This window comes from Mixophyes fleayi, chromosome 12 (assembly GCF_038048845.1).
Source record: "Mixophyes fleayi isolate aMixFle1 chromosome 12, aMixFle1.hap1, whole genome shotgun sequence".
Lineage (NCBI taxonomy): Eukaryota > Metazoa > Chordata > Amphibia > Anura > Limnodynastidae > Mixophyes > Mixophyes fleayi.
In genome coordinates this window covers 74,105,297-74,117,493 of record NC_134413.1, presented here as the reverse complement: position 1 = coordinate 74,117,493, position 12,197 = coordinate 74,105,297, and the positions used below count along the sequence as shown (strand labels likewise).

Here is a 12,197-nt window from a genome sequence, read left to right as displayed (position 1 = left end):
GCAGTTGTTTCAAAATGGCCACTTCTAGAGATGAGTCCTGCGGGGGAGCACAAAGAATTTTGAACATAACAATGAAGTACTTGTTTTAAACCAAATCCCCAGATCCAGAACAAACACTGTTTATTCAAACTAGTATAAATCATCTTGATCACACACTTTATTATACTCCCAAGCTCCCCACACATTGTTTACTACAAATGAACTCCACAAAATGAAAGACATTAGAGGTCATTTCTGGAAGTGCAGAAAACGCCTCCTGCTATACGTTTTGCAGCCCCTTTTACACACATAGGGGTATATTTACTAAACTGCGGGTTTGAAAAAGTGGAGATGTTGCCTATAGCAACCAATCAGATTCTAGCTTTCATTTATTTAGTACATTCTACAAAATGACAGCTAGAATCTGATTGGTTGCTATAGGCAACATCTCAAGGTGGGTTTGCAGAGGCACTTACCTCTGACTCTGGGTTTTCTCAAGCTCTGTGGTGTAAAAAGACCCTTGTACATGCAAGTTTACATATGAAATATCAGGAGGGGCTGGCAAATTTTAACCCCGGGGGGCAAGACTCGACTCAGCAGCCTAATAGGAACATTTTAAAGGAAAAACAATGCAGGTGACCCAGCCGAAGGTAGTCCACTATGGGACCAGCACTGGGGGGCAGATGACCCTCAGCCCAGCCTGCCCCTGTGAGATACCCCTATCCCCAAGAGAACTAGTCAATTATATTTTGGGGTAGATATCTGTGGTGGTTGTAGTTATAGTAAACTATGTGGAGAATCATGGAAAAGTGTATTTTTAACTAGTTTAACACTTTTTTTTCTCTATATAATGTCATCAATTAAAATATATTTACCAAAAGAGAGACAATATATAATTCACTTGTGTGTACTAAGGAGTAAATCATACTTTGCAACTTTGGAGGTCACCCCTCCAGGAGATCTCCAAAGTTAGCCATGTCTTGGGGGCGTCATTAGGCCCCTCCCCCTGCGATACAATACCAATTTCTGCCTATTATAGCAGGTGGAAGGGCCAGGATGACACGATTAGCCACGCCCCCACCCACTTCACCAATGAAGCGAGCAGGATTCAGGAGGTTGCCCTGCTTTCACAGGAGTCTGGGAGAAATCCCAAAAATTCTGGAGTCTCCCAGACCTTCCGGGAGAGTAGGCAACTATGAAGTAAATAGGTTATGTTCACTTCAGTTGGAGGTATTGCAAATTTGTTCTGGCTGGTCATGAAGAGGAATACCTTGTGGTGGTTTATAAAAATATAACAAAATCTAGCTTATATACTCCCATTTCCCAGAGTCCTTTGCTGCAACACTCTCCTGGAATTTCCACGAGACTCTCAAATTCCGGGTTGGTCTCCCAGACTTCCGGAAGACTAAGCCTTTCTCCAGCATCCCGGGGCCTCCATGATGTTATTTCCCCACTGCAAAATGACGCCATTGTGTCATAGCATCACGGGGCAATGGCCAAAATTAGACAATTCGCCGCACGCTGTTCCCCTCCCCAGCCCCCAAAACGTGTTGCTGTAGAGACCATTTCGAAACTGTAGGTTGCAGTGAGTATTTAATTCTGTGTGGTTACTGAAATGACTGACCTTTTTATACATCTGTTCAGTGAAGCGTTAATATAATTCCGTACATATGTTGGCGAGTGTCACGGTTTGGTATTTTGGACTCTGGATCTGTTCATAGATGTTGTGGGAACAGATCCTCGGGGAGTGAGAATATGGTAGTACACTGGTAAGTGGTAATGATAGCCTGAGGTTCAATAGATGCCAGATGCAGGATAAAAGTACAATTAGTGGTTTAATGATGACTGGATGAATATACAGGAAAGTCTTGAGAGATATATATATATATATATATATATATATATATATATATATATATATATATATATATATATACACACACATATACATATACACATATACATATACACACACACACACACACACACACACACACTAGGAGCGTAGTACAAGGTGGGCGGAGCCACCGGCAATATGAACAATCAGCATATAATTAGATATGGTTTTGAATGCACAGTCCAGCAATAAGGTGGAAAGAATAAGGCAGCAGGTATATGGTATCACAGTAGAGCAACCCACATCAGAGGAGAGATTAACTGTCCAGGTAGCAGTATATGCACAATAGATGCAGCAGAAATCAGGAACCAAATAATGCCTTAATGCTTTCAATAATACATGAACAGTTCAGCCAGAGAAAAGAACAACAAGCAGCTTGATGATACGACCTGTGGAGTGACACACAGCAGAGATAGTTGCAGCATGAGCTGAATAGTCTGTGGAGTAGTACACAGCAGAGACAGTTGCAGTTTGATCTGTATGGTCTTTAACAGCAACACAGCAAGGCACTGACGATCCAGGTGAGAGCTCACAGAGTAGGTAGGAACCTAATCAGACTGGTAACATGATCAACAGGCCCAGAGGTAAGGAAGGAAGTGCCTTTTCAAGTCTGGAGCCAACGCAGGAACCAATAGGAATCTTAATTAGAAGTAGACAGGTAATCAGTCTGCACCTGTGCAGATCAGAACTTAGAGGTTTGAAGTCTGTTAATGAGACACCTGTGAGTGTCTCAGTCTTTGTCTGTGGAAGCCAAATGAGCAGCGTGTGACAGTGAGTGATAGTAAGACACCACTTGTTTCATTGTATATACAGCAGTACTGTGTATTCCATATATGGCTGGAGCAAGTATATGTTTATCAATCACCATAATAAATCCTATAATTGGGAGCTTAAGAGAACTCAGAGCAGTAATAAGCTGCACAAAAGTGGCCACACATAAGAAGAAGCTTCTAAAAATGGGTTTATTGCACAAAAAGATTAAAAACCCTTACAAGGTATTGGCGCTTACCCCAACATGTGTCGTAAGCTGTACTCTGCTACATGTGAAGCAGCGCGCCGGGTCTGGACCGGAAAGTGACGACAGCAAAAGTCCACAGGTTCAGCCAAATTAGAAAGCAATGAAGACACAGCGAGCGGGAACTCACCCTACGCGTTTCGCAAAAAAAAAAACTCACACCCCTGACGAAGTTGTTTTACGAAACACGTAGGATGGCTTCCCGCTCGCTGTGTCTTCTTTGTTTTCTAATTTGGCTGAACTGTTTATCCGTGGACCTCTGGTGATGTCACTTCTAGTGGTGGAAATGGGGGCGTATACGGTGGTATGCCTTACCGCCACTTCTCCTACTGTCTTCATTGTATAATTATAAATCCCATTCACTCACATTCCCGTTACTTTTATTATATCGCCACATCGAAATGTCTACTCCGAACACTGTATATATATATATATATATATATATATATATATATATATACACACACACAGTGTATAGATTATACATAATTATACAGTGTTTGAAGTAGACATTTAAAAGTGGCAATATGAAAACTCAATGGCACAATAATATTATATATATATATTATTATTTATTATTATTACCATTTATTTATATAGCGCCACTAATTCCGCAGCGCTCTACAGAGAACTCGCTCACATCAGTCCCTGCCCCATTGGGGCTTACAGTCTAAATTCCCTAACACACACACAGACAGAAACAGACTAGGGTCAAATTGTTAGCAGCCAATTAACCTACTAGTATGTTTTTAGAGTGTGGGAGGAAACCTGAGCACCCGGAGGAAACCCACGCAAACACGGGGAGAACATACAAACTCCTCACAGATAAGGCCATGGTCGGGAATTGAACTCATGATCCCAGTGCTGTGAGGCAGAAGTGCTAACCACTGAGCCACCATTCTGCCACAGTGTATCTATCTATCTATAGAGAGAGGGAGATATATAGATAGATAGATAGATATAGATATTATGTTGTTGATGGGTTATTCCCAAAATTCTAATTATAGTCTTGTTACAAACACCATGTGATATGTACGGATATATCTGATATAAGGCATGCATATGCATCCAGACAGTGGTCTTACAATCTTCTCTGTGTTATGCAGCTCACTGCAGTGGGGAATGTGTGCACGGCAGATGTGTGGCGCCAGACCAATGCCAGTGTGCACCAGGCTGGCGAGGGAAAGACTGCTCCAGTGGTAAGTAACTGCTGACTGTGTCATATACCTGTGTCACATTGTGTGCTACATATTGTGTAATAAATACATAACTTAGCCAACTTATAGATCCACTATGACTTCCCTTCAAGGATAAGGTGAGCAGAGCACTATACTGTTAGTCATGTAATCTAAAAAAAAACTGGTTCTGCTTTAGGTAACTGAAGGTTCTGCTATATGTATAACAAGGTGGATGGACTATCTTTTTTTAAAAGTCCGGCTAATGAAGTTGGGGTAGAGGAGAGATGGAGGGAGCCGGTGTGGAAGAAAGCACAGACCACTCCTGCTAACTATGTGGCCGGCTATACTAGACCATTTGGAGACCACTAAATGGGCAACTAGAGGTTCTCCTAATTCCAGTGAATTAATTATATTTCAGTATCACTCTTGTACTCTTGTATCACTCTTGTACTCTTGTATCACTCTTGTACTCTTGTATCACTCTTGTACTCTTGTATCACTCTAGTCATTGTAGCTCATTGTTAGGGAGTCAATCATCGTGAAAGAATCCCTGCTATGTCAATGTTCTAATGTTCTCAGTAAGTGACTGAAGCGGGGATTACACGTGTGGTTAGGGAAATGCCTGACTAGCTGAATATTCCCAGGACAGATGTCCCCGGGGAGCTGGTCGGTACACAGAGATGCTTGCAGCATGGTCAATGTTCTCGTAAACAGATTAAACTCTTCTTCAAGAGCGTTGTCATCTGGTATTGCAGTATACTCTGACTATAAACAGTAACGGCATGTGCTAATGGTAAATAATGACGGATCAAACGTCAACAAAGACTCAGTGGAATAGGAATTATCATTAAGTAATGTCCTACTGGAATTAGGACACAATTACCTTGCACAATATTTAATTAACAGAATATTGGACCAGTAAGTTCAAGGAATTCTGTAGAGAATCATGTCAATGACTTATGGTATGGTGTTAATCTGACACTTACAGTCTATTTTGTTACTAATAATTGAAGCTTTATTGCCCCCTAATCTAAACTGTTCCTTACTTTCCCTATAGTCCTGAGGGCTGTTTATTGCAGACAGTATTTCGGGGCTTCGTGGTTTGTCTCAAAGCCTGGGCCAAAACGTGGGGCTACGTGAGGCTGCACTGGGGGAGGAAGGGGGGGGGGGCAGAAAAGGGGGGGATTGTGGTTTCTGATCCGTTCTCCCGCTCACGTACCGCTTCTGCAGCAAAGTGGCAAACTTAAATATTATCCTCGGTTGGGTGGTACAGCAGCCTTAATCGGTACATCCATCCAAATAGTTTTACTAGGGCAACTGCAGTTGTAGCTATTTGTCATCACTCTTCTGATCCATGAGCGATGCACAGTCTACCCATGACAATGTCTGACTTTCCCAGATGTCCCAGCTAGAGGGACCTGAATAAAATTCTACACTAGGAATTCTGTCTTGACCAGGAGCATTGCTAGGACTACTGGTTATTTTGTTATATTGACAGTTATTTTGCATTGATCCATACAATTGTGTTGTGCTGTATGTATGCAAACTTTGACTTAAATACCAGTATGACTGAAACAACAGAAAGGTCCTTATATATTAGTGTAATTTGCCAACTTTCCAACATTATAAAAAACAAATTTGGGGCAAAATGAGCCTTGTGCATAGTCTTCCCAAGCCACACCGAGATCCACTGAACAATGCCCACACTGTCACGATGTTATGCCCACATTCCACCAAACAACATCGCTTTAGAGGTTCAAGAATTGGGACTATTGTTAGGTATGGTGAGCTTGGCGGTAGAGCCGTGGCCACTGTTGGACCGGGGCAGGACGGGCCCACCATAGATGGTAGACAGGTTGGCAAGTTCACGGCCTGGTTGTTATTTTCTTGCACAGTCAGGGGATAATATTAGTTTCAGTGGCTGTGTTGTTCTTGTGTTCACATGGACAAAAGTCCTGTATTGTTTATAGAGCGGTCACCCATATTTGATGGCAGATCGGGTAAAGGACTCTCCAAATTGGCAGCCGGTAGCTTGCAGAGACGGAGGTCTGTCGGTTCTGCTCATTCACTGTAGATAGAGCCACGGAGGATAGAGCCAATGGGGCCACCGTGGCTTTCCCTCGCACCCCTGTTGGCCACTCCAAGCCAGGCTGTGCCAGTGTCTTTTCAGAATCTAAATTTACCCCTCACCTTGACCCTCCATTTAACACCATCAATCGCATGTTTGTCCTGTTTGTGTTCGCTAATTATATCCCATGCTATTTTCTCAATTGTTTATGTGTCCAGATTGCAAACCTGACTTGTGGGGACCAAGGTGCAACAATTCCTGTCCTTGCCAAAATAATGGGGTGTGTGATGCTGTTTCGGGGTCCTGCATCTGCGCTGCAGGGTACATGGATCCATTCTGTGAAAAGCCATGCGGTGATGGCAGCTATGGGCTGAATTGTTTGCTGGACTGCCAGTGTAAGAACGGAGCAGGCTGTGACCCTGAGAGTGGAGTCTGTCAGTGCCCAGAACGATTCACAGGACCCTAGTGAGTGTACAACGTGGCATAATATTATACAAGCAGTGCTGAGTACAACCTATGGGCGTCCCAGTAGAGCGCTGGAAGCTTGTGTTCCATTTTCTTTATCCTATCTCTATCCCGTGTCTATACTTAAACTATAATTATACTATGATCTCTGGGAGTTATGTCATTCTATAAGTACATCGCTTATAGAAGAGAGATCTGGGCAATTTATTGTCCAGTAGCATTTGGCTAATTGCCCCAATGCCCATCATTGGCACCAGAGCCGTAGCTTAAAATTTTATCGCCTGGGGCGACAAACAAAGATTTATTGCCCCCTAGCCCTCAGTTTTGACCAAATGAACCTAAAATATTCTTGAACTCTGCCCCCCTTCAGCTTTGCGCCCTGGGCGGACGCCCCTATGGCACAGCCATAGCTACGGCCTTGATTGGCACAGTTTGAATATTACTAACAGTAAGGATGAGTGATCTGTATTATGTAAATGTAAGACATTGCAAAAATGTAACATGCAATGTTTAACTCTGGGGTCAATGATGGTTTTTATATGGGGTCAATGATGGTTTTTATATGGGGTCAATGATGGTTTTTATAACACGGCATAATATGTTTTTGTATCCTTGCAAAATATATCTGTGCCATTCAGAAAGAGTACAATTGCTCTGATTCACGCAAGACAGATGTTACAAACCAGCATCGGGAAGCATAGGCACAAACAGGAATATTTTAGTCTTTTCCATGAGATGTCCTGCCTGATATTCAATAAATTCTATCCACGTCTGGGGGATTTTACAATAACCAATAATAATCCGACTATTTTTATAAAATGTGGAGTTTTGGATGGGAGTGGGGGTTACATAATTATTTTAAAACTTCATTGCAGTTGGACGCATTTGCTAGTACACCCGCGATTAAGCAGGATAAGGGGCACATTTATCATTCATCGGCAGAATTGAGAAATAGTTATCAATCCTTATCGCATGGATAAGGATTGATCTATTTCTCAAATTTATTAAAAATGGAACACAGAAACAGCAGTTCCGAAAAACTGCTGTTTCTGTGATAAAAAAAATCATACCCCCCCCCCCTCTTCGGGACGCGCTGTCTCTAGGATCTCCTACTGGTCATCTTCGTTCCTCTTCTTCTTTCCATTGCGCATGTGCAGTTCCACAATTCTGCGAGCGGTGAGTGACAGGGAGGGATCATGTGATCCCTCCACACATGCACTGTCCAGCTCTGCTCTTCGGAGCAGAGCTGACAGCATTGGGTTTTTTCATTTCTGATAATGTACGCCAGCTTCAGCTGGTACATTAACATGACAAGTTCCCGAAAAAAATGTTTTTTCGGGACTTGTTAGATTGCGGCCGGGAGCAGTCACCATTCTGTTGAATGGTGACTGCTCCCAAAAACGAAGAGGAATGCAAAGCAGCAGATATCCATGATATCTGCTGCGATGCCCCCTTAATAAATTTGCGGAGGACACTGTGGGACTTTAATTACCCGTTAAAAGCACTATCGTGCTTTCTTAAATATGCCCCTAAATCCTCTTCCTTTCGCATAAACGTTTTTGTATCACACAAAAGTGCTCTCTCTGTAGAGTAAAATAAACCATACCTCCTAATACTGAAATGACAACTGTTTCTGCTCCTATCACAGCTGTGAGATCAGATGCACCGAGATTCAGCCTTCTGTGTTTCAGTGCCCTGAGCACTGCCCGTGCCAGGGTGGAGGCATCTGTAACCAGAGCACCGGGACGTGCATTTGTCCACCGGGATGGATGGTAAGAACATCCAGTCATTTCCTAGTTCAACGCATGGATTAAACTAATATATGAGAATGTGTGTAATGTGCTATGGTAAAAATGCTTCTAGGAAAAACAAGAAAAGACTTGAGAAAGGGAAAGTGAAATTAAAGCTTTAAAAGTTTATTTAACAAAAGCTAAAGTGTAAATGGGGCACAAACGTTTCTGCCATCTGATGGGAGCAGCTGGGTGGATCGGGAGCGTTGGTGGTGCCTACTCTTACACCAACTTGCCAAAAATGAGATTTCTGGTTTGCAGGCTGAGATTATTTGATTGAGTTAAATGGACGGTGAGGGCACCGTTACTCTCTGCTTTGTGGGAGGGCACATAGCCCTTTTCTCCTGGCAAAGGAGATGCCAGAGATTGTGCCATGTTCTTTACTTTTAATGGGACACCCAGGAGAAGTGCATTCCTGGTCATACTTCCAATAATGTACTACAAAACTTCCAACACACAATTCTTACATGTAATAAAGACCCAATGTCCCTCCCAATCATAATTTATTTAGACATAATTGAGGCTGTTTTAGGCCAAAAAAACAGAAACGTTTTAGTTAATGGTCAGACTCCGATGTGACATTTACACTGTTCACTGTGCGCGCCTAAAGACTTTTCCGCTTTCCTGCAAACATCGTGGCGCCTCTAGTTTGTGGGAGCTTCTCCAAGGACCGTAAAGTATGCGTGCATCTCAAAGTGCGCTGGGTGTCCAGATAGGTACAGTAGTCATTTGTACGGTGCAATCCTCACATTATTATCTTGTTATAGAAATCCAGCCTCTCTCTCTCTCTATCCCTGTCTGTCTCTCTCTCTCTCTCTCTCTCTCTCTCTCTCTCTATCCCTGTCTGTCTCTCTCTCTCTCTCTCTCTCTCTATCCCTGTCTCTCTCTCTCTCTATCCCTGTCTGTCCCTCTTTCTCTCTCTCTCTATCCCTGTCTCTCTCTCTCTCTATCCCTGTCTGTCTCTCTTTCTCTCTCTCTCTATCCCTCTCTCTCTCTCTCTCTCTCTCTCTCTCTCTCTCTATCCCTGTCTGTCTGTCTCTCTCTCTCTCTCTCTCTCTCTATCCCTGTCTCTCTCTCTCTCTATCCCTGTCTGTCTCTCTTTCTCTCTCTCTCTCTCTATCCCTGTCTGTCTCTCTCTCTCTATATCCCTGTCTGTCTCTCTTTCTCTCTCTCTATCCCTGTCTCTCTCTCTCTCTATCCCTGTCTGTCTCTCTTTCTCTCTCTCTCTATCACTCTCTCTCTATCTCTCTCTCTCTATGTCCCTGTCTCTCTCTCTCTCTATGCCTGTCTCCCTCTCTCTATGTCTCTCTTTCTATCCCTGTCTCTTTCTCTCTCTATCCCTGTCTATCCATCTCTCTCTCTCTCTCTCTGTCTCTCTCTCTATCCTTGTCTCTCTCTCTATCCCTGTCTCTCTCTCTATATATCACTCTCTCTCTCTCCCCCTGTCTCTCTCTCTATCCCTGTCTCTCTCTCTCTCTTTCTATCATTCTCTCTCTCTCCCTGTGTCTCTCTCTCTCTCTCTCTATCCCTGTCTCTCTCTCTCTCTCCCTGTGTCTCTCTCCCTGTCTCTCTCTCTCTCTCTCTATCTATCCCTGTCTCTCTCTCTCTCTCTCTATCCCTGTCTGTCTGTCTCTCTCTCTCTCTATCCCTGTCTCTCTCTCTCTCTCTATCCCTGTCTCTCTCTCTCTCTCTCTATCCCTGTCTGTCTCTCTCTCTCTCTCTCTATCCCTGTCTCTCTCTCTCTCTCTATCCCTGTCTGTCTCTCTTTCTTTCTCTCTCTATCACTCTCTCTCTCTATCCCTGTCTCTCTCTCTCTCTCTTTGTCCCTGTCTCTCTCTCTCTATGCCTGTCTCTCTCTCTATGTCTCTCTTTCTATCACTCTCTCTCTCTTTATCCCTGTCTATCCATCTCTCTCTCTCTTTCTCTATCCCTGTCTCTCTCTCTCTATCACTCTCTCTCTCTTTATCCCTGTCTATCCATCTCTCCCTCTCTTTCTCTATCCCTGTCTCTGTCTCTCTCTCTATCCCTGTCTCTCTCTCTCTCTCTCTCTCCCTGTGTGTCTCTCTCTCTCTCTCCCTGTCTCTCTCTCTCTATATCCCTGTCTCTCTCTCTCTATCTATCCCTGTCTCTCTCTCTCCCTGTGTGTCTCTCTCTCCCTGTGTCTCTCTCTCTCTCTCCCTGTGTCTCTCTCTCTCTCCCTGTCTCTCTCTCTATCCCTCTCTCTCTCTCTCTCTCTCTCTCTCTCTCTCTCTCCCTGTGTCTCTCTCTCTCTCTCCCTGTCTCTCTCTCTATCCCTGTCTCTCTCTCTCTATCCCTGTCTCTCTATCACTGCCTATCTCTCTCTCTCTCTCTCTATATATCCCTGTCTCTCTATCACTGCCTATCTCCCTCTCTATCTGCTATAGTGATAGAAATATATATATACACTCAATATGTTACTTCTTGTTTATTTTGACATTTCTGCACATAATATCTGATTTCATATGAAATCTATCACGTGTACGCAAAAATATTTGCATTTAATAAGACAAGTAAACCATTACCGTAGTAATGAACCAATGTATTTACGTTATTATCCAGTAATGGAACCAATTAAGCTATGTGGGAACCGTCCACGTCCACAATTACACAATCAAAGGAATCCATTTAGCAATCGCTTTCCTATTTAACCCCACGATGACTGGCATTAGCGGAACTGCTTTGTTAAAGGGGATTTCTAGCACCTGAAGCTATATCTTACTCGGGTCTCTGCAGTTTATGACCACATCACACTGCAGAAGTCAGTACAGCTTATACAAGTACACGTTATTGCCACATACAACCACTCGGTGCGGTTTTATCAGACATTTACAGGTATAGTTCACCCTCTGTACATTTTGAATAGTAGATTATTGATACGTGTTCGTGCAACCTCTGAAATGCACTTCCCTAATTATATATTCATTTATAGGGTCCTATATGCTCTATCCCGTGCCCGCCTGGATACTACGGACCCAGTTGTGAACAGGAATGCAACTGTCATAATCGCGGGCAATGTGACCCTGAAAATGGGCAATGCCAATGCTCTCTGGGGTACACGGGAGATCGGTAAGTTACACTAGGGTAAACATGCTATTGACAAGTTAGTATACTAACAAATATAAGTGCAGGATCGCAGGAGATCCAAAATAGGTTGAACTTGATGGACTCGTATCTTTTTTCAACGTCATCAACTATGTTACTATGTTACTATGTAATTACAGGTATGCTGGACACAGAAACTAGACTTTTAACTAAAACCAATAGCAGCCAATCAGCAATAAACGTCCATCGTCCTAGCCCAAGTTGGAGAATAAAAGCAGCCGTCTGATTGGTTACTATGGTTTACTGCAGATTTGAACATTGGTGCTTTATTAGAATAAAACACTTCTTGACAATTCACGGAGAAACATGCTAGCCTTAGGGGCCGCCGACTTACAACGTTTAGTCATCTCCGAATAAGTTGATAACTTGTTTTTCAAGGCACACTGGCCATTTTGTAAGAGGTGAATATATTATACCACAACTACCAAATGTCCTGGTTTTGGTGGGACAGTCCCGAATTGCAGACCTCAGAGGAGGTGGGGAATATGCAAAAAAAGGGTGGCATTTCTTTAAAAAGTGAGTGTTTTGGGAAGGATGTGGGAGGGGTTTAGGTGAATCGGGGATGGTGCGTATTTATTATACTATAATTATACTATTCCTGTGAGAGGGTGTTTCATAGCTCCTGTAAACGTGGTACAAACTCTAACTTTTAAGTTTGTCTTACCTGGAGTGCCACTGATTT

General features: G+C 43.1%; 1 protein-coding gene across 2 annotated transcripts in view; it reads left to right on the top strand.

Moving 5' to 3' along the window:
* The window catches only part of PEAR1 (platelet endothelial aggregation receptor 1), a 91,339-nt gene that overhangs the window by 55,225 nt on the left and 23,917 nt on the right, over window positions 1–12,197 (top strand). For both annotated transcript variants that reach the window (XM_075192657.1, XM_075192656.1), the window contains exons 5-8: window positions 3,998–4,090; window positions 6,356–6,602; window positions 8,251–8,374; window positions 11,343–11,479. In XM_075192657.1, coding sequence (XP_075048758.1) covers window positions 3,998–4,090; window positions 6,356–6,602; window positions 8,251–8,374; window positions 11,343–11,479 — 601 coding nt within the window. The remainder of the gene's footprint in view (window positions 1–3,997; window positions 4,091–6,355; window positions 6,603–8,250; window positions 8,375–11,342; window positions 11,480–12,197) is intronic.